This window comes from Cydia splendana, chromosome Z (genome assembly GCF_910591565.1).
Source record: "Cydia splendana chromosome Z, ilCydSple1.2, whole genome shotgun sequence".
In the NCBI taxonomy this organism is placed as follows: Eukaryota; Metazoa; Arthropoda; class Insecta; order Lepidoptera; family Tortricidae; genus Cydia; species Cydia splendana.
Genome location: NC_085987.1, coordinates 13873547 through 13897125, shown reverse-complemented (window position 1 = coordinate 13897125; position 23579 = coordinate 13873547). Strand labels below are relative to the sequence as shown.

The 23579-nt window shown below is 40.6% G+C and overlaps 1 protein-coding gene across 1 annotated transcript; it reads left to right on the top strand.

Moving 5' to 3' along the window:
- Positions 1 to 3012: 3012 nt before the first annotated feature.
- Positions 3013 to 21971, top strand: LOC134805154 (exostosin-3). Its single transcript, XM_063778454.1, has 10 exons — positions 3013 to 3223; positions 5763 to 5888; positions 6270 to 6781; positions 6879 to 7184; positions 7268 to 8276; positions 8864 to 9066; positions 9368 to 9469; positions 11126 to 11300; positions 13104 to 13208; positions 21301 to 21971. The coding sequence occupies exons 1-10, from the start codon at positions 3104 to 3106 to the stop codon at positions 21403 to 21405; spliced, it is 2763 nt and encodes a 920-aa protein (XP_063634524.1). The 5' UTR covers positions 3013 to 3103; the 3' UTR covers positions 21406 to 21971.
- The last annotated feature ends 1608 nt before the right edge of the window (positions 21972 to 23579 follow it).

Below are 23579 nucleotides of genomic sequence, written 5' to 3'. Positions count from 1 at the left end.
ATATTTATCTTGCAACAGAAGAGCCAAAATTGTGTGTAATGTGGAGTCTTGCAAGTTCGCGCTTCGCGTCTCCTTTGACGCGGGCCGAAATACCGACAAAAAACGGAGAACAAGGCGCGAAGGCGTGAACAATCTGCGAAATCGACGCCACACTAGCGTTCGCGGCTTCGCCCGCGATTCACGCGCATAGTCTGGAGGGGGCTTTATAGGTAGGTAGCAGTGGGGGATTTGCAGTGTTGGCCGCTTTAGGCCGCAAATCCGCCACTGGTTAGTTATGATGAAACCAGTAAACAATGCCGAATCGCATCAAAGGTACCTACATTCTATTTATCTATCTATATACAATTATTAATAATAATATAATACCTTTTCTCAAAAATGGACGGCAAAGTCGACTTTGCCGTTTAAAAAATAGGTCGCGAAGCGCGTAGTTTATGGTCAGTCAAAAATTAAAAAGTTAAAAACATTGCAGTCTCGATTTTGGGACTGCAATGTTGCATACAAATTCCATTATTTGTCGAGTTCCAAACTTTTTAAAAGTTGAAATGGCCATATCAAATGAAGGCACAGGCCCATTAAACAGCCACACAGATGATTAGTACCGCGACTATTTAGCTGTCTCAAATAGGTTGACGTATTTTTGGCAGAAAAATACACTTCTATTTTTTTATTAAAAAAATAAAAAGGCGGCAAAGCTAATTTTTTCAATTGTTTCTACTTTTTTCTGTGAAAATATATACGTAAGAACGTTGCTTTTGTAAAATATTTCTATGATATTTATATTTCTTGCACCATTTTTGAGAAAAGCACTATATATGACTCGGCTGGAAGGCTACTTGCTGGCTTCGGATTCAATTAAACGGACTCCCAAGGTCGTCCGTTTAAAACGAATCCTCAGCCTGCAAGTAGCTACTTCCGAGCCTCGACAATAATGTACTATTAAACGAGCAATTCTCGTAAATTTATTATGTATATAAATATTTCGGAGATCTCGGAAACGGCTCAACGATTTCGATGAAATTTGCTATATGGGGGTTTTTGGGGGCGATAAATCGATCTAGCTAGATCTTATCTCTGTGAAAACGCGCATTTTTGACTTTTTATATGTTTTCCGAGCAAGGCTCGGTCTCCCAGATATTGATTTTTGTATTTCAGTGTGTATTTCACATGGACCTATATAATATTTCAGTGGTATTTCACGAATACTCCTCGCCAAAAATCTGACGGCTCCGATACTGCCCCCTATAGTTCATGCACGCTCCCTATTCGGCGAGTAAGCCGGAACCAGATCCAGACCAAATCCGAGCCAAATCCCGACGTTCGGAATTTTCAGTAGAGAATGACATGTGCAAGCGAGACAGCGCTATGCATTTATCATAGACCTGTATAATTAGGGTTGCCAGATCGAAAGGCGCTATTATCGGGAAAAAATATAATTTTTTCGGGATTTTGGGACTTAAGTCGGGAAAAAAAAACATTCAAATTAAAGTAATTGTATTAAAAACAACGATATTTTACATTATTGGCACTACGTAAGCTACGCGCTCGACGCGGATCGCTCGCCCGCTCGACGACAGTTCGGAACATGAAATTATTGCTTTACAACGTGAAGCTGTTTTTCGGGACAATTTTCCCTTCGTCGGGAATCGGGAACACATGCTAAAAATCGGGAGAATCCCGCCAAATCCCGACCATCTGGCAACCCTATGTATAATAGGGACAAGACATATTGTTTTATACGTACAATTGCTTATACAAATAGCACCCATTTTGACGGCACAAACATAAATATATATCTATCTTGTTTTTACTCAGCACTGTCACCCACAGCAAAAAAGGATGACAGTATTTCGGTACGTACATAAAGTGGTTCATGAAAATACGTAAATACCTAAGGCCAAGCGCGCACCACGATTTTAATTTTTGCGACACGATTTTAGAATCGCGCTGTAATATATCGCAGAAAATTCACTGCGCGCACTGCGATGAAAAAGTCGACGATTTGTTCATTCTCAACATGGATTTCGTACCAGTCGTTTGTCATGAAACGTGTCTTTAATCGAGGAGTCGATTTCGCTGTCTGCGAAAATCGACTCCACACTTGCGTTCGCGGCTTCGTCCGCGATTCACGCGCATAGTCTGGAGGGGGCTTAAGAAAAAAAACCGGGCAAGTGCGAGTCGGACTCGCGCACGAAGGGTTCCGTACCATAATGAAAAAAAAAAAAACAAAAAAAAAACGGTCACCCATCCAAATACTGACCACTCCCGACGTTGCTTAACTTTGGTCAAAAATCACGTTTGTTGTATGGGAGCCCCATTTAAATCTTTATTTTATTCTGTTTTTAGTATTTGTTGTTATAGCGGCAACAGAAATACATCATCTGTGAAAATTTCAACTGTCTAGCTATCACGGTTCGTGAGATACAGCCTGGTGACAGACGGACGGACGGACGGACGGACGGACAGCGAAGTCTTAGTAATAGGGTCCCGTTTTACCCTTTGGGTACGGAACCCTAAAAACTACCCCCGACATGCCCCATAGAAGGTAGGATCGTATAGAAGTGGTATACGCGTGCCTCCGTGAGGGACAAAACATACGCAAATGCGACACTGTGATTGGTCGAATTTATTTGTTGCCCACCATTATCCATACTAAAAAAAGGTGGGGAACAAAAAATATGTGAGAATGTGATAAGGACAAACAATAATAGCGCTTTCTCTGCTACTCCTACTGAAAGATACGTAAGACTATCCCGTTCTGTCAGTTATCCCCACCACTCTTGCACAATCCAGTTTAATACTAGATTCATGACATGCCCCGACCTATGCCCGACCGATTCCCGTCGACTGTCAAGGCAGTATGGCTTAGAGCTTTAGCCTGTCCAGATGAAAAAAATAATGTCATGTCAAAATGACTTGAAGTATCTACACAGCGGAGTTGTACTCATACTATTACAATACGTACGAAATTAATGCATGCGACTTTCTTACGTCTGTGGAATGAAACAGATTCTTGTATTTAGGGATAATAAAATTATTAGCGTAATATGTTTTTATATATACTACCTTTGAGAAGTAGGTGAAACTCATTCAATCGTGCAAAATGTTACTCAATGACCGTCTATGCCAATGGCTAGGGCATTTAAAGTTGTCTCGAGTAATTTTAATGGTCTCCGTAATATTATTTGTGGTGCCGCTTGTAACACACTACTATTTGTCGAAGGTAAGCGAAGTTACACCTTCTAAATTTGTCTTATAGGTAGTGTTACAAAAATAGGAAAATAATTGACAAAATAAGTTGCCTGGTCTTAAAGGGTCTAGCAGGCTAAGCGAACAAGAAGTGCCCCCAACGACGGATTTGGTCATTCTTTCAGGTGGTGTACTGGCAGGTCCTAAGAACTCTCTACTCTTAATATCAGTTCTCGATCTTCTTTTGTTTTCGAGTTATTCAGCATAATGTAAAATCATCAGTGTATCATTGAAAGTGTCATATTTTGTAAACCGTTCAAGTTAGATTAACCAAACAAAATTATATTTGACAACAATAAAATAGACTACAAAATGAATATGTTTAACCTGCATCATGTCCTTATACTTCATTTAAAAAAAAAAACAATTTATTTTTCTTCTCATTATTTTTTATACTATTCGCGGAGGTACACCTACAAAAAAAAATATGCATGAGTAGCCACTAATACCCACTATATACACATATAAAAATATTTGCATAAATCTTTGTGCGTCATGTCAAAAAAAAAACATTATCGAACAAGGATCTCGGAAACGGCTCTAACGATTTCGATGAAATTTGCTATATGGGTGTTTTCGGGGGCGATAAATTGATTTAGCTAGGTCTTATCTCTGGGAAAACGCGCATTTTTGAGTTTTTTTATGTTTAGAGCCGTTTCCGAGATCCTTGTTCGATAATGTTTTTTTTTTGACATGACGCACGAAGATTTATGCAAATCTTTTTATATGTGTATATAGTGGGTATTAGTGGCTACTCATGCATTTTTTTTTGTAGGTGTACCTCCGCGAATAGTATAAAAAATAATAACAAGAAAAATATTTTTTTTTTTTTATAATGAACTATAAGGACATGATGCAGGTTAAACATATTCATTTTGTAGTCTATTTTATTGTTGTCAAATATAATTTTGTTTGGTTAATCTAACTTGAATGGTTTACAAAATATGACACTTTCAATGATACAGTGATGATTTTACATTATCCTGAATAACTCGAAAACAAAAGAAGATCGAGGACTGATATTAAGCATAGAGAGTTCTTAGGACCTGCCAGTACACCACCTGAAAGAATGACCAAATCCGTTGTTGGGGGCACTTCTTGTTCGCTTAGCCTGCTAGACCCTTTAAATACAGCAAAAGTACATTGGCAGAGTTTTGCGGAACCTTTGGGTTCCATACCTAATACATTTGTATATAACTTTATAGTTTTAATTTTTATTTTTGTTGTATAATTATGGGTATGTAGTTTATAGGTATAAAAATATTTTCTGTATTTATTTAAAAAAATGAGGTATGGGATATACTATATCCAATTGTCCACATTCTTTAACTGAATTCAAATCTTTACAGTTTAGATTAATTGGAAACTTCTCTAGGCTTGCTGTACGAGTATGTATCATGTTTGTTGTAATAAAAGAAAGAGTAGTCCACAAAAGTTTAGATGGTCGAATGATCTAAAAAGAATAGGAGGAGGTAAATGGATGCAAACAGCAAAAGAAAGAAACAAATGGAAAGCTATGGATGAGGGAGTCAAAGGACGAGTTGAAGTTAAAGTTATGAAACCGAATTAATGTATACTATGTACCAACTAACTTCAATAATAAAGGCTAATTACAATTACAATGTATCATGTTTATACCTAGAACTTTTTCTAGCAATGATGAGTTGATGAGGGATTGACAAAATAAACTATTTTTCATTTTCATTTCATTTTCATTGACATAACTGTTATTGATAGCAGGGCACTCATATAAATTCCTAACATTGTTAAATACCTATGATGGCTACTGCGAAATACTGGATAATAGCCTATTTTCTTTAGTAAGTACATATATTAGACAATTTTTATGACTTTAGGGTGCCTACCTACAACATGGGTTGTTTAATCAATCCTAGCATACTATTGGGGGGCGATTATGGTTTGGCCCCTAGTAAAACATGCTCAGGATGGCCTTTATATTCACCTTGAAAATATGGCTAAGGGTTTATAATAGTAGTTTGTGTTACAAGGGATCAAAATGATATATTTCCGTCAAGGGCGTACATTGAATCCTGAGCGTAATGAGGGATTCAAGTGTTAACGCCCAAGACGAAATAATTTTGATACCGTGTGACATATACTGCTTCTCACATCAACTATGAGGAAAATAAAAAAATCTTAGTGTTGACACAATCTGATGCTTAAACAGATTATTTAAGCTAAAAAAATAATGTGCATAAAAATGTAAAAATAGTGTGCTAGAACAGAAAAGTGTTACTTTGATCCCTCCTAGCAGGGAAGAAAAGTGCCACTTTGATCCCTCCTAGCAGGGAAGAAAAAGCCCTTTTCCGAATAGGTGGTGTGTTTAAAAGGCAATTTAGTTTGGTTTGCATAAATGTTGTTATTAAAAGTATTTAAAAAACTTGCAAATTAATGTATGGTTATGGTTAAGAAATATATTTAGGTACAGACTATTTTTCTAGTACCTACACAAGTAGAAGATTCTAAACTGATTAGGTACATTTCTGTTTCAGTATGATTCATTGTCGTTTTCCTTTGATGGCAACCCCATGCGCCATACTCTGGATGCCTATGGAGACTTTTCATTGATGAATGCTGCAGATCTCAAGATTAGGATAGAAGAAATGCTTAGAATTAAGGTAAGAATAAAATAACTATTTATTTAAATATTCTTCTTGATTCCTCCTGACTGAGGGTTATGACAAGATGAGGTTTTTTCATGCTTGTATGTGTAGGTCCTACAAAATCTATACAACTCAACTATATCAACCCAACTTTAAACACTTCAGACACTTAAACATGTAGGTACTTAGTTTGTAAGCTTATAGTTTTTATACTATATATTTAAATTAAGGTAAGATCAACTTGTATACAATAGGTAGTCTTCTTGTAAGTATAACAAAAGTTGGACTGCACATTCTAATTTATCTTAACCGTAGAATCGTCTCTTAACATTAAACATTGGAACTTCTGTACTTAGTGCTGTTTACCTTTTCCTTAATTTTGTTTTCATTGTACAGGCATCAGTATCGACAGAGCTCCGTGAGCTTGAAGCTCGGCGAGCGCGCTTGCAGCGGGAGGCGGCGGCAGCGGGCGCGCGCGCCGACAGCGCCAAAACCGAACACGCGCGCGCCGCCGCCGAGCTGCAGCGCCTGCGCGTGTCCGCCGACCAGGCGCGCCTCGCGCAGCTCGAGGCCATTCGCCGAGACTCTCCAGAGCTCGCTCCACCTTCTCCTCTCCTCCCTTCACAACCTCCGCCCGTCCTCCCACCCCTCTCCTCTGCTTCCCAACACCACTGTCGCATGCACTCCTGTTTTGATCACTCCCGTTGTTCTCTTACATCCGGCTTTCCTGTATACTTTTACGACCCTGATACGTATGCGCCCATTGCTGGCGCGGAAGTGGATGGCTTCTTGAAAACGACAGTAAGACAGACACTGGGCTACAATGCGCATATTACACAAGACCCCAAAGCAGCTTGTATCTATCTAGTCCTAGTTGGAGAGGCTTTCTCTTCAGAAAGGAATTCAATGTAAGAATTTCGCTCGCTTCTAATACTATCCTGTTTACTAAATGAATTTTTTAGTATTATGCATATGATTTTATTTAATGTACCAAGTTCATTTCAGATCAAGAGATGACAACTTAAAATTGTCTTTAAATGAAACCGTAATCAAAAGTTTGCCGTACTGGGGTGGCGATGGTCGCAACCACGTCCTTATTAACTTAGCACGAAGGGAGTTGTCTGTGGGCGCTGGCGACGCGTTTAAGAGCGCTACAACTGGCAGGGCTATGATAGCACAGTCTACGTTTACTCTGAATCAGTTCCGGCCTGGATTCGACATCGTAACGCCCCCAGCGCTTGGCCCACCCGGCGGAGATGTATGGCTGGACTGCGCTCCAATAGCTCCCGCCAGACGGAAATATTTACTGAGGTAAGTATTATTATTTACAATTCGAAATAAAATAAATAGATTGATTAATAATCATTTGATACGAATACATTAGCTGCGTTTAGTTTTCAGGGCTCGCAACCGCCTTTTAATGGATTGAATAAAAATGAGGATAAATCTGTGATCGAAGCACTCCAAAAGACTGCAAAGTCGAGCTCCACGTCAGATGTATTTTTCCTGCAATTTGAATGCGACCCACCCATCGAAAAACGTACAGTGTACCCTATTGGTGATTGGGCCTTATGCGGCACAGACCGCTCGAGGCGTGCCTTGCTAAAAGATTCTACCTTTGTCGTCATTCTTGCTCCAAGCGATCCAAGTTATACCTCGACGGCATTGCTGCAAGCAAGGCTGTATGAAGGTTTGAGATCCGGCGCAATTCCAGTCGTCTTAGGTGGAGACAGAATTACGTTGCCTTATGACGAAGTGCTCGATTGGCGACGTGCAGTACTATTGCTTCCCAAGGCTCGAGTTCCTGAGCTGCACTTTGTTTTACGAGCGTTTTCCGACGCCGACCTGCTCGCATTTCGGAGACAGGGGCGATTATTCTGGGAGCGGTACCTTAGCTCAGTTCAAGTGATGGTGGATTCACTGTTAGCAGTGATCCGAACACGCCTGAACATACCGGCGCGGCCGGCGGCGCCGACGGTCGGGACACCGGCCTTCAACGAATCGTATTATCCGCCACGCTTGGAACCGCCGGCGATAGACGCGGAGCCGGAGGAGACGCTTGGGCCCCTGGAGGCGCCGTACTCAAGCCCGACATACCGCCGTAATTATTCGATAGGGCTGGTGCACGGGTACGAACTATGGAACGAGTGGGCGGACCCGTTCGCGCTGTACCCGCAGACGCCGTGGGATCCGCCAGTGACATCGGAGGCGCGCTTCATGGGATCGGCAGCCGGGTTCCGGCCGGTGGGCGCGGGTGCGGGAGGCGCCGGCAAGGAGTTCAGCGAAGCGCTGGGCGGCGACCGCCCGCGGGAGCAGTTCACCGTCGTCATCCTCACGTACGAGCGAGAGGCGGTGCTGGCGGCGGCCGTCGCGCGCCTGCGCGGTCTACCGTACTTGAACAAGGTGAGCGGCGATTACAACAGATAAAATCATGTTTCGTCATATTGAACACCCAACAGCCATGTTTGTATTAGGGCTCGCGGTAGCGTCCGGGTTTCGTGTACCCGTCTCCGGGGCCCCGTTCTCGTGTTACACGAAACCGGATTTGTGGCCCATTCGGAACGGGTAATTAGGGTCCGTGTAATTAAGATCCGTGTACCCGTGTTACCTGTGTGACCGGATCCAAGGGTCCGGCCCGTTCTCGACCTATAGTGTCGATCGGACGCGTTCTTTATAATAGCGAAGAATGAAAAGTTTATAACGAACAATAACACATTACCAATCACAAGCAATACGAAAAAAAAAAACAGAACAACAACAACTACATCCGGAGCCGAACGCACTACACGGACACGGACTTTGACGGGTTCGTGTAGTTCGGACGCTTAGCACCGCCGGGGCTAAGAACACGGACGCACGGGTTGGGGTGTAGCACGGATATCGGGAGCCCTAGTTTGTATAGTACAAAATGTATAGTCGTAGTTTGTTTCGCATGCGATGATGCGGTTGTGTCGCTTTAACTGTACGTCTATCTTTGTGCGGTTTTGTAGGTGGTGGTGGTATGGAACGGGCGTACTCCGCCGTCCGCCTCGCTGGCCTGGCCGGAGAGCGGCGCGCCCGTAGCGGTGGTGCGCGCGGTGCGCAACTCGCTGAACAACCGCTTCCTGCCGTACGACCTCATCGACACCGAGGCCGTGCTCTGCGTCGACGACGACGCGCACCTCAGGCACGACGAGATCGTGTTCGCCTTCAGGTACCTACTTACACCGACATATTTTTGTACAAACGCGAGAACCTCAAAAAATGGTCTGACTAGACGAAAACATATGCATCGGGGCTTGTAACGATCGTGCTCTGCGACGGGCAGCTCAGGAATGACGAGGTCATGTTGAACTTCAGGTACACTTTCTGATTTCTGGTTTGATGAAAGTGGACCTGGAAACTAGTTGAACTAGAACGAGTACCATTTAACTAATTTTAGCGGCATAATATAGAAAAAGGCTCCTATGATTTGATAAAAATGTTCTAATCATACCTAATGGGATGTTTTGCAGAGTGTGGCGCGAGCACCGAGACCGCATTGTGGGGTTCCCCGGACGATACCATGCCTGGGACCTCAACTACAACAACGGGTTTCTTTACAACTCGAATTACAGGTAACGCTTGTCTTTTGTTGTAGATGTAAAGGTTAGAAGGCAACATGTGGACCAAAAAAATTTTGCGAGTCAAGCCGTAAGAGCCGCCGAAGGAGCAAGGCTCATTTCCCACTTCTTGTACATGGCACACTAAGAACAAGCGGGCATCTCGTGGATTCTGCCCAGACCGTGATGAATGTGGAATGATCCTTTGCGGGGTGCATGGGTGACGGTTACCATTTCCCATCAGGCGACTGGTCTGCTGACTAGGTACCACATAAAAAATCCGGACAAGTGCGAGTCGGACTCGCCCACCGAGGGTTCCGTACTTTTTAGTATTTGTTGTTAATTATAGCGGCAACAGAAATACATCATCTGTGAAAATTTCAACTGCCAAGCTATCACGGTTCATGAGATACAGCCTGGTGACAGACGGACGGACGGACGGACGGACAGCGGAGTCTTAGTAATAGGGTCCCGTTTTTACCCTTTGGGTACGGAACCCTAAAAAAACAGTACCAGGAAAGGAACTATCATCACTCACTAGGTAGGTAGTCTTATCAATCATCATAGGCCTTTTCGTCTATAGCAGACGATTTATGGTGTAACACCGGAGAAACACCGTTTTTGGTGGCTGAATAGACCGATGCGAGACCGACATGGTCTACCACAGGTCTGACAAGAGAAGTTTGCGGAAACCGGTACTGAGACACCTTGTCGTCGTCTTTGTCTCTTGTCAGCGAGTGTGGCGAACCAGGTCTCATCACAAAACTTGCGACCCTCCACAACACGTTTGCGCCATTCCGTCCGCTGCTCTGCGAGCCTCTCCCAGTCTCGGTGGTCGATATGGAAGGCAATCAAGTCCCTCTTTGCGCAATCTTTAAAGCGAAGCAAAGCAAAGTAGTCTTATACGTAGTAAGGAAAAGTATAATTATGTGATCCAACAGCTTCTGAACATCCAAGTGTATAATGTGACAGCTAATTTCAGGCTTGAAACGAAACGATACAAGAGACTGATATTCGAGTAAACTGAAAACCAAATAGGAAGCAAGTAATGGCTAAGGCTGCAACGATACTGAATCATTACGTGTTTATCAAGCATGGTGTACAAATTGCAATACGACTAAATCGAAAGGTATATATCTGTCTTTACCTAATAAGAGATAGGTACAGCAGTAGTTTAGTGGTCGCTAAGTATACACAATGAAAGGGAATTGAAGGAAATATCTTTATATTTTTAGTGGCCAACACACATGTGACATTTATTACCTCCGCATTAAAACCATGAGGTCTCTTGGGAGTAGAACGAACTGTTATAATGCTCTCGACGCCTGCATGGAATATTACCCTATATGAGCATGAACAGATGATGAAATTATTATTCAACACACTTGCTCGTAAAAGGTGTTATTATACATAGGCGATGCGGTTCGCAAAATCCTAGATTTCGACCTAGGGCTGTAATGTATTTTATCTATACACATATCATAAACCCTTTATGATCCTCGCTACGCTCATTCCACTTTTAGAACCACTCTTTACGCTCGTGTTTCAATTTTCTTATATTAGCACGAGGGGTTAAACAACTTCGCCTGCTATAAAACAAATTTACTGCCGAGAGTATTCCGGCTCTATTTACAGGCAAACCGGACGGTAAGGAATATTACACTGTTGCAGCTGCGAACTGAGCATGGTGCTGACGGGCGCGGCGTTCGTGCACCGCTACTACCTGTGGGCCTACTGGCGCGCGCTGCCTGCCGCCATCCGCGACTACGTTGACGAGTTCATGAACTGCGAGGACATCGCCATGAACTTCCTCGTCGCGCACATCACTAGGAAACCTCCCGTCAAGGTGGGAAATTATTGTAGCATGGCTTTAAGGCGCTTTTAAGCTGAACCCCCTCGGGGGCAAATTAATCGGTAGATATCGGTAGTTCAATGTACCATCTCCTGGCACTGCGGAAGCGCGCATAAGTAGAGGGATGTTTCTTGTATTTAACCCATTAACGGCTAGCGGTGCCATACGGCATCGCTTTTCCTGTGCTTAGTATTTCGCTCTCTAAGGATACAATAAGCAGAAAATTAAGGAGTTTTGTGATTAATTAGATACTCAAGGATATCAGTTATCAATTTAATTACATATTTTAAGCAACTTGAATTGTTCCTACTGGTTTCAGGTACCCAAAAATTGAGTATTGAAAAAAATACAAATTTTTGGTGTTCATTCTAAGTAAACTGGTCAGAAATAGTTGTTTTTCTAGTAAAATATTTATGTTATGTATTTTATCAGGACGTGGTATGTATAATTGATGCAATGATATACATAGAATATTAAACTTTGATTTCAGATTTTGTATATGGCATGAGAAAATTCTCCGATGCCGGACGGCACCATTAGCCGCTTATGTAGATCACATGATATGTGTTACATGTTCTATGTTTTATTTTCCCCTATTTGTTAGCGTTTTCATCATGATTTTAGAATATTATCGGGCTATTTAAATATCTCGAATACAATTACTGTCAAAAAAGTAAGGATTTTAAGTTTTAGTGGCTATGTTGAACCTCTTGCCCATACAGTCTATCAAGGTCCAACCCACTTAGTTGGTTGTTACTTCATTAGTAACATCACTGACTGTTATTAAGATATCTGGTGTGGTAGGGTGATGCTGTTTACATCTAAGACATCGCGATACCGGTTTCCATTCTGTAGAGAACTTCAGATAGAACCATAAACCGGGTCTTCCTATACGACGAGTCACTGATTTTCTAGTCAATATAGTAGAATTGGGAACATCATGCTACGTTGTGATGACAGTTTTTATCACTTGCTGGTTACACAGCTGGTTACATTACACAGACGTATGCAGACTTCTTAATAAACGGTCTGTCCTCAAGGGTTGCGACAATCTCAGACCGGTATTCGAGTTGCTGATGATATTCGCTATGATGGGGTTGGTCATTATTTGGTAACATGTGCTGAGTATGTACGTAGAATGTGCTTTGGAACAGTGTAAAAGACAATCCAGATTGCAATGTTGCAGGACTTTTGCCAAATGTGATTATAACTTTCATGTTCAATAAATGCTGACAAATAACAAAATGTTTTTAATGACACGGTAGAGGGCTAGCGATGCCATGCGGCATCAGTATTTTTTTTCTAAACTACAAGTCGGATTTAAATTTAAATTTCATATTTCTGTTTCTGAGGCCTAATATAGTAATATATCTGAAAATCATCAAAATCGGCGACATAAAAAAAATTCAGCCGCTAATGGGTTAAAATAAATTTCACACCTTCAACGAAATAAAACACCAGATAATTATTAGAAAAACATAGAGCAGTTATTTTTTGACACAAAATCTATTTAATAAATGATTTAATTAGAACTTAAAAAAGTGAAAAGGTAAGTGACTTGACCGTGACGTCACTTTTATAGTTTTCATATAAATTAAATATTGGCAAATCAAATATTGGAAATTACCGTATCGAGATCGGCCGCCATACTAGCAATAGTCATATCCTCTTAAGCTCTGCTGGAGACTTTTTACAAAGTTGCCAGTTGTAATTTCCTATTATCAAGTCCTCCGTTTACATACTTATGGGCAATATATAAACTAATGAGCGGATTTAACAATGTGTGCGTGTTCGCAGGTGACGTCGCGCTGGACGTTCCGATGCCCTGGCTGTCCCGTCACGCTCTCCTCCGACGAGACGCACTTCCACGAGAGGCATAAGTGCATCCAGTTCTTTTCCCAGGTTTGTATTTAGTTTAAGAGTATGAGCGCCAGGTAACGTCACGCTGAACTTTCCGCCGCCCCGGGTAGCCCGTGACGGTCTCTTTGACTAGACGAGGCACAACTGCATCCAGTTGTTTTCTCATGTCCCCATCAGCACAGTACAAGAACAGTAGTGAGTAGTGAATCTTCATAGAAATGTGCCGCCGCCGGCTTGAATGTGTGCGTGCGCGCCGGGCGCCGTGTACGCACGCGCTGCCACGCACACATTAGCATAATATACGGGGGAATACGGTGGCGGCAGTGTGGGCCGTACCGCGACTGTGATCGCGCGCATTCGAGTACGCTACCCGCCCGCTCGCATTTGTCTGCTCTGACGGTAGGCCTTAATTTTTTTGATCATGACTATGAACAGAGGCAATAGTATAAGTAAAACAAGATTGAATATCACTATTGTATACAATACTTTTTCTACGAATCAACAAAAATAATACTTTAAACTAGTAGAATCATACAAACAAACCAAACCAAAAGTATACAGCTAAGATACGGGAGCAGCCGCGATACCTTCATAATACTGGTACGCGCCCCGGCCACCGCGTTAGTTGGTCAATGACACCTTCTCGTAACTCATGAGACCCTGGTACTTGCTCCGCGCTAAATTCAATTTTTAGACAGTTATTTTCTCGATTTTGGCCACCATAGCCTATGGAGACTAACAAGCAACACTAAGTGGTTTTCGTAGTCTATGGATGTTGCTATATTAAGGGTGTCACATGCGCGTTTCTGACTTATGAACCAATTGTTTCTACTATACAACCTAAAATTAATAATTAATTTGAGCTATGGTTTTGTTTCGTCCTCTTGACCGCGACGAGCTGTGATTGGTCAATTTCATTATAGTTGACTAAACTGTATCGAAATGAATATTATAGTTGAGTTGGGACCCGTACATTAAAAATACCCATTTGCAGTTTGGTATATGAAATCTTAATTCAAAAATTACAGTCGACGAGTAGTAAAAAAATATTATAGTGTCTCAATAACGACTCCTCAAACCCGGACTTTAGTTCAGTGAAATTAGCTAAAATTATGGCATAATTAATAGAAGACTTTTTTTAATTGGGATATGTACGTTGTCGACCGAGGTTATTTTTCATCAACCCTCCCCTCCCCTCCCCCCTCTGCGTCACCCCCCCACACCCCCGCAAAGGGTCCAAAACCTAGTTTTTCTCAATTTTTAAGAAAACCGTTCAAGATACAGAAAAAGGGTGTAGGAACGAAGTGATCTTTATTAAATTTTCTATTTATCTCTTATACACACTATATTGCTATCACTTATAGTTTTTGCGCAATACGTCACGGAAGATGCTATTTTTAGCATTTTCAGTGTTTTTTTTCTTCTAATGACTTTTCTTAAATAACACTTACGATATCTTTCACGCTTTTAGGGTTCCGTACCTCAAAAGGAAAAACCGGAACCCTTATAAGATCACTCGTGCGTCTGTCTGTCTGTCCGACCATTCCCCCCCCCCCCCCCCCCCTTTATCTCTGAAACTCCTGGGCCTAAAATTGAAAAAATACACAAAATAGTACTTTACCTATAGATAATAGGAAAACCTATTAGAAATGTGCAGTCAAGCGTGAGTCGGACTTATGTACGGAACCCTTGGAACGCGAGTTCGACTCGCACTTGACCGGTTTTTTTATTTAAGTAAATAGTTAATATGTTATTTAAAATGGGTATTATTTATTGAAAGAGTTTGTGTATCTGGGAACCTTGTTCACTAGGGACGGTAAGCATGATAAAGACATTGAAAGGAGAGTGAATGCTGGAAAACGTGTGAATGGGACACTTAACCCGTGGAGCGCCCTAAACAGACACGTGTGCTGGTAACTAGTATAGGAGTTCCATACTACGGTAATTCTGGGGCGCTCCAGGGGTTAACGCTTTTATGAGCAGCCAGAAGGTGTCGCAAAAAGCACGGTTGGCTGTTCATAGAGGGGTGTTGGTGCCTACAATTATGTATGGTAGCGAAAGTTGGGTATGGCAGAAGAGGCATCAGAGCCAAGTGAATGCAGTGGAAATGAAAGCGCTGAGAAGTGTGTGTGGTGTGAGATTGCAAGATAGAATTAGGAACAGTGTGATAAGGGAAAAGTGTGGACTGAATGTTGATGTAGTGACTAAAATTGGGAAAGGTATTTTGAGATGATTTGGACATGTGGAAAGAATGAGAGAAATTGTTAGCCTCAAAGAGAGTGTATAAGGGAGAAATGGAAGTGGGAGTTGGAAGGGGTCGACCTTGGCGGATTTTCTCTGATCAGATCGGGGAAATCCTGAAGAAAGGCCAGGTCAAGAGCACGTTACCCTAAACCGGCGAGCGTGTATGAGGAATGTAATGAAAATGAAGGAAGCGAAAGAGGTATGTCAGGATCGTAGCAAGTGGAAAACCGTGGTCTCTGCCTACTCCTCCGGGAAATAGGCGTGATTATATGTATGTATGTGTTATTTATTATTAAACTACTTCTTTTGACGATCCTATGCCATTTTTAAAATACATCGCCTTCAAATATTTTCAATGTCAGCTAATATCGTTATTAACCACTTGTCTGTATATGAAACGGATCCTGACCGAAATTTATAGGTACCTACAGCACAACTGAGGGTGAACCCACGATTTTTGATCACCACACACATCTTCTTCCTCGCGTTAGTTATCGCTTTTCGGTGAAGGAAAACATCGTGAGGAAACCGGACTAATCCCAGTAAGGCCTAGTTTCCCCTCTGGGTTGGAAGGTCAGATGGCTAGTGTCTATGTCAAATCATGGGATTAGTTGCCAGCGGACCCCAGGCTCCCATGAGCCGTGGCAACATGCCGGGAACAACGCGAAGAAGATGATGAACTTTTCATGTGTGCGGTGGTCAAAAATCGTGGGTTCACCCTCGTTTGTGTTGTATAAAATTCGGTCAGCGAGCGCAGCACGGTTCCATTTTTATCGCCTATCACTATGCGCGTCCCTTTCGCACTTACATACTTGTTAGAGCGTGATAGGCATGGTGAGGCAACATAGAGGTACAATAATAGAGAGGAAACGGGGAAGGGGCCAAATGACCGAACTTGTTGTTGTTGTTGTTAAAAGATACACTTATAGAACTTTCAGTAGGAGTAGCAAGAAAGCGGTACTATTGCTTGTCCTTGTCACAGTCTCACTTTTTGTTTGTTCCCCACATTAAATGTGGTATGGGTTATGGTGGGCAACAAATAAAAATTTTCATTTCATTTCAATAACCCGACCGAAATACGTAGATTATTGTTTTTGGTATATTGTCAGGAATGTTAAAACGTGTTTTTAATATTGTCGCATTGCGTATATTTTGCCCCTAACGGAGGCACGCGCACACCACTTCTATAGGCTACCTTCTATGTGAGGCGAGCTATAAAAACGCGACCGTGCGATCTGTTTCACAGTCAAGTGGTTAATTTAATAGTAACGATCTTCGGTGAGCTTAGAAATGTTTGAAGACGATGTATGTTCAAAATGGCATAGCATCGTCAAATGAAGGAGTTTAGAAATAAATAATACACCATTTTAAAGAACATATTAACTATTTATTTAAATTAAACAAAATTTAGCGATATCGTAAGTATATTTTGAGAAAAGTTATCTTACAAAAGAAAAAAAACGTAAATTCTAAAAAAAATGCATACATGGTGACAGATTTCACAAAAACTATAAGTGATAGCACTATAGTGTGTATAAGAGATAAATAGCAAATTTACTAAGGATCACTTCGTTCCTACACACTTTTTCTATATCTTGAACGGTTTTCTTAAAAATTTAGAAAAACCGCGGTTCGGGCCCTTTGCGGGGGTGTGGGGGGGTGACGCAGAGGGGGGAGGGTTGGGGAGGGTTGATGAAAAATAACTTCGGTCCATAACGTACATATCCCAATTGAAAAAAGTCTTCTATTAATTATGCCAAGTTTTCCATATATTTTTTTCCAGAAGCAACGTACTACTTGTCATTCTTCATAATACCTACTTGCCCATGCTTCCCTAAAACCTTTTTACTAAAGTTATACGTAAGGATGAGAATTTACTTTAAGAACCGCAAACAATAAAACGTTCCGAACATGCAGAAACCGGAGGATTTTTTTTCTGTATCGAATTTATAATTTGTTTAATAACTGCCATTTCCTAATGTAAATATTTAAAAAGCGTTTTATTTATACTTCATTTATGGATTGATAGAACATTTCATTATATTATAATAAATAGAAACGTAGTGCTACTCATAATACGCAAATAATATTTAACTAAAAATAAAAGTGACAACCCTAAGCGCCAACGCAAAAGTAGGCAAATAACTTGCCGAGCGGCCTTAGATTCACTACTGTTCTTAGTGTACTGTGCCATCAGCGATGCGCACTTTACTATTACTTACTTTTAACTGATTTGTTAATGATTGAATTCTTTTGGTGGCTAAAATATTTGCTTCTTCAAGTGCTGCAGTGATTCAGTTTCTCTGTGTCCTTACTTAATACACTCGGCGTCACGGAAATCGCACACCCACCGATTTTTGTTTTAAGCGAATATAGCTCTTATCATATGTATTATACCCTCACAATATATACATCATTTAAAAGCACAATTAATAAGCATTAAAACATGAGTAAAGCATTTTTGGGGAAAATAATAATAATCACGAAATTACGGCGTTCTGAAAGAACACCTACAATACGCGTTGTAAGGGTCGCTAGTTGCGTTACCTTGGATAGGTTTAAAAGGGGGGGTAAAAGTGGAATATGGGTCATTCGGTATCCAGAGTTCACAGAGGTCACACCGGAACAGCTGGAGAAAGAAAACACCCCAAGAAAATGGATACCACGGAAGCAGAAGCAGCTCAAGCAGTAGCCCTGGTGGAATCAGGAATGACGCAGTCTGCGGTTGCTCGACAACTCAACATAAGCCGTTTCCGAGTTCTCCGAGCAGTTCATCGATTCCAGAGGACTAGAAGCTTCACCAGGAAGCCTGGATCCGGAGGACAACGCTGCACTTCCGAAAGAGACGACCGCTTTATTGTGTCGACGTCTTTGCGGAACCGTTTCTCCAACGCTGTCCAGCTGCAGCAGCAGCTGCAAGCAGTTCGGAGAACGGTGGTGAGTGTCTCTACAGTAAGAAGAAGGTTGCGGGAGAAGAAGATCATGCCCCATAGAGCGGCTACGGGTCCCAAATTGACGGCAGAGCATCGGCGAGTCAGACGTGAGTTTGCTCGCGAACACAAGGATTGGACGGTCGACCAATGGAAGGCTGTCCTCTTCTCCGATGAGACCAGGGTGTGCCTGTTCTGCAACGATAGGCGCAGAAAAGTGTACAGGAGGCAAGGGGAACGTTATTCACAGGCCTGTCTTGAAGAAACCGTCGGATACGGAGGAGGATCCTGCATGTTCTGGGGTGGCATTTCCCTCGCCGGCAAAACCGAGCTCGTTTGTGTTTCCCGCACTGGTGGTGGTCGAGGCCAGGGATCCATGACTGCTCATCGGTACATCACAGAGATCCTGGAGGACCATGTGGTTCCATACGCCGAATTTGTCGGTCCTGGATTCACATTCATGCAGGATAACGCCCGCTCCCACACAGCGTTGATTGTTCGGGACTACCTTGATCAGGTTGGGATCACCGTCATGCAGTGGCCAGCAAGGAGTCCGGACCTGAATCCCATAGAGCACCTTTGGGATCAGCTAAAACGGAAGGTGCGGTCACGTAATCCTGCACCTGCGACCCTGGAACAGCTTCGAGATGCCGTCATTGAAGAGTGGGATGCTATTCCTCAAGAATACGTCGTGTCTCTCGTGAGGTCCATGAAGGCTCGCATGGAGGCAGTCATTAAGGCCAGAGGAGGCAACACTAGGTTTTAAGTTTAGTTTTAGGCATTTGTATTCCGATATTTGTTGATTTTATTGTGTTTTAATTTGTTGATTTTTTTGCATGAATATACGATTTTTATTTCTTATTAAAAAAGGTGCCTTTTTTTTACTCTTTAGTAACTATTGCATTGTTTTTAAATGAAGGGTTAAATTCTCTTTAAAATGATCCCACACACTCATACTTTACCTTCAACAACATAAGGTTTATAACGGCTTGAAACAAAAATCCGTGGGTGTGCGATTTCCGTGACGCCGAGTGTATATGAATATGTAGCATAAATACGTAGATACTCGAGGCATATGTTTTCCATTAACAGTTGGAAAGGGTGCAGTGAAACAATATTTGGACGTAGTTTTGAAAACGGGAATCAACCCCACGAAAAAATAATAGGGTATTTTCCTACTAGTCAAATCAGTTACTTTTTTAGAACTGTCAAAACGATTTGCTAATATGGAATTTATATGAAACTAGACGGGCCCGCAGCTCCGCTCGCGTAAATGAAATAAAGAGTTTGTCTTATGTTTAGTTAAATACCGACATTATTATGTATTCAACCCTGCCAGGGTTTATAACTGTGATAGGGATTTCTTATTTGTAGCCGTTATTTGGATAACTTAATTCGCAATTTTCTCAAAAAATGATGTGATTTGATAAAAGGCAAGATTGTATTTTTTCATCTATATTTATTTAAAACTTGTTTCAACATAAAATTATTATTATTTATTTGGACGGCCGCCGCCCATAAATCGCGTTTTCATACAAACTTAGGTAGTTCCCATTTACTTTCTGGATATTAACATTACTTACTACGGCTACGGTGACGCAACGACCCAAAGTAAGTCCTGGCTTCCGACACTAGTTCACGTCATGTTTCTCGGTCTTGCGATAGCTCTCGCCAGTCGCCATGGCCGAGGTTGAGCAGATCTTGAGCAACTACGTCGTTCCAGCGGTACCTAGGACATCCAATCGGGCGTCTCTCATTTCGTTGTCCCAACTACGCTCTCGTCATGGCACGATCCTCTCCCATTCTCTCTTAGTGTCCGAGCCACTGTAGATTAGCAGCTTTTGTGTCTCAATATTTCGCCACTATATCGGAACACATCCTTATTTCTATGGCAACAAAGTTATATTACGATATTTGAGTGACTGCTGACTGTACATTTGCTTATTTTCATCAAGTCGCTCAAAAATAACTGAACATGCACTTTATCTACCTACATTACAACTTGCTATCAACTTTGTATTTTTGGCCCATCTCGGCAGCCCGTTCCCCGGATGAATTACAATATTTGCCGAAGCTGTGAAAGTCAATCTGAATAATATAACTCAAAAATAAATTTTAAACAACAAAATACAAATTATTAATAATATGATAATATTATTTTGATTGATAACTTAAGTCATATATGGCATAAGTCACTCATATATTAGGCTATAGACTAAGGTTGAGGATGACAGCACTTTTTATTTTACTTCGTGTAAAAAAACGCCGAAATAACTGTATACCAACATGACAAACATAATTTAGGTTACTTTAACTAACGAATAATTTGGTCTAGTCTGTAGAACCACCGAAACGAAACTAACCGAGAGTTGCCGAGAAACGGCCGAACGTCGTAAAATATAGATTGTTATGAAAATTTCTTTTGCTTATTGTAAATTAAATACGCATCGAAAGCGATAGTTTTTATGCTCTAGTTCTATTCCCATATTTAGATAATAGATTTAAACAGTTTTTTCTTATCATACATGCGTCGTTTTTGAGAAACGTGTCAAAAACTTTTTTTAGAAATTTGTAAGGCGCCATCTCGCTTCTTCCCTCGTTTTTTATCCCGTTCTGGTTTTTCGATTTTATATATATGACATTACACCGTGACGTCACGGTCAACTCACCTACTTTTTATATTTCTATCCGATTAATTAAATAGAACTTGTGTTTATAAATAACTCATATCTGTGTTTTTCTAATAATTATCTGGTGCTTTATTTCATGCATGGTGTAAAATAATTTATTTTAAATACAGTATAATACCCTATTGAGAACCGGACCGTATAATGATAGAACATGAAGTAAAACTATAAGTGGATATTGTGTGGGATGGTTCCCATTTGCAGAACTCCGTCCATTTGCACGTTTCATCTCTAACCCTTATCTGCTACTAAATTATTTTTTGTTTGTTACAGGTTATGGGCTACACTCCACTGCTGTCTACACAATACCGAGCCGACTCCGTTCTCTTCAAAACGCGCATTCCACACGACAAGCAGAAATGTTTCAAGTTCATATAACAGGCAGGTCAGCACCCAAACGATACATTATACCGGTATTAAGACGAAGTCTATCGAGATGGAATGCTATAGAGGAGCCAGAGGAACTAACACGAACATCGAACATCGCAATTTCGTTATCTGTCTCTCCATCGCACTTGCGTATTAAAGTGATAGAAAGGCGAATTAACGTACGAACGAGAGGTCAGTAGTTCGCGGTGGGCCCACAGATTCTGGTAGACAATTGTTAGATTTAATATTCAGTGTTCTCGGTTGCTTCCGCGCCGTTATTCGGTTCAAATTCGTGTTAAGCTAGCTCATTCGAAGATAACACGTTTTTCTTTGACCCAGATGTGGACGGCCGATCGTCCAACATTACCCAACGTGTTAGCTCTGAATTAGAAAAAGGGCTCGTTCTTTTCACTCGTAAGGGATTCGGTAGCTAGCCGTACTGCATATAGAAACAATGCCTTTTGTTTCACAGATTAATGTTTGAGCCGAAAAAAACACCTTGGAAAATTTCAACTATAATATCAATGCAATGATATATGGAAAGTGAAGATATCAAGTTCTGTGGCGATTCAAAGGTAGGTTAGGTTAGCTTAGGTGAAAAACATTAAAAATGTTATAGCCAAGCTGTAACAAAAAATGTCCAGATTAAAATTTAGATACATTTATTAAAAAAAAAACTGAGGAGTAACATAGTAGGGGTATTCCGTAAATATTTCACATCTGAAAATATTGGGAATATTTCATGACTCAGTTCAGGTAGCCAGGCAAGGCAAAAGCATTTCGTAAGCGACATTGTCATGGAATACCCCACCGTCGGAAACACGCCGTGGTTATATTTCATAGAATATGGTCACATACCATTTTGATTTCTTATTGTTCATATTATACGTGTGTATGTATTAAATTATACTGGTAAATCATGTGAATGACATATTAGAACACTTAGTTTAAATATTGATGATGTGTATCTTTAATAATAATGAGGCTTTATATTAGATATGACGCTCTATAATATTTGTATAAATACGCATTGTATTTATATTATTGGCGTATAGATAGATACATTGTATACCTCGTGTTAATGGTTCATACCTATTTAATTTGATATTTTTATTACCTACCGGTTGTGTCGCCTGTTGTAAGATTTTTGATTTATAATGAACTATACTTATTTTTACTGTGTAGGTAGGTACTGGTATTATTTTATAACCTATTATGACCTTAGTAGACAAACGAGTGAATAATTCATCTTATTATCTTTATTATAAAAAATAGTATAAGTACTCCGACAAAAAGATTCTTGGGATTGGTTGCCAATGCCGGGACAACGCGAGGAAGACGTTGTATTTGTATAACAAAAATGTACATACTTATTAAATTGCATTGCGAGTCAGTACTAAGATAGATAGATACTCGTAGAACTGTTGAGAATGTTAACAATTATTAACATTCACACACATAAGTACGCTGTACGTAAATAAAATAATGATGAAAATTCTCGATGAAGGTCAAATTAGGATTGGTTTAATTTTTATATACCTATAATATCATGTTGAACTTGAACTGCCAAAATGTACGAATCTGGCAAATGAGTAAATCCTTTCAATTTAATTTTGTGCCTTAACTTCTAATACTCTTAACAGTTCGCCATCTTAGGCATTAAGAATTAAGTCACTAGTTAGTTTATAATTTATATATTTTTTATACTGAAAAAATAGTTTAGTATGTATATCTGTAGTTCGAACATCAATCCACGTAGTTAGATAATGTTATGATATGGTTAAAAATCTGTTCACGCTTATTTGCTTTAGGGAATATCACACGTATGGTGGATAAATGATTTTGGTGATCAATAATTATTCAATAGAAACCTAACGTTACTTAAGTATTACTACTTGGCTTCTCTAGGTTTATAATGTAAATATTGTCGGTATAACTAGTTTGTAGATGTAAAATGTATCTCAAGGAACATTTATTTTTATGTTTGTTTATTCATTTATATTTTAGTTATGTGCCAACTCTATGTTTATTCAGAAAATATTTAGTCATTCGTTTAATTTTTGGGGACAATAAGGGGGCATACGTTAATTAGGTACGTGAGGAGTTATTGAGGATTTTGTGACCTCCCTTCCCCCTGGTGAGATGTCGTGAGATTTGTCTTAAATCTCGTGTGAGTTCTTCAA

What these genes read in the sequence shown, in the direction of transcription:
- LOC134805154 (XM_063778454.1), top strand. Translation starts at nt 3,104, where the DNA reads ATGTTACTCAATGACCGTCTATGCCAATGGCTAGGGCATTTAAAGTTG. An exon ending in CACACTACTATTTGTCGAAG is followed by an intron (nt 3,224 to 5,762) that starts GTAAGCGAAGTT and finishes TTTCTGTTTCAG; the next exon opens with TATGATTCATTGTCGTTTTC. An exon ending in GCATCCAGTTCTTTTCCCAG is followed by an intron (nt 13,209 to 21,300) that starts GTTTGTATTTAG and finishes TGTTTGTTACAG; the next exon opens with GTTATGGGCTACACTCCACT.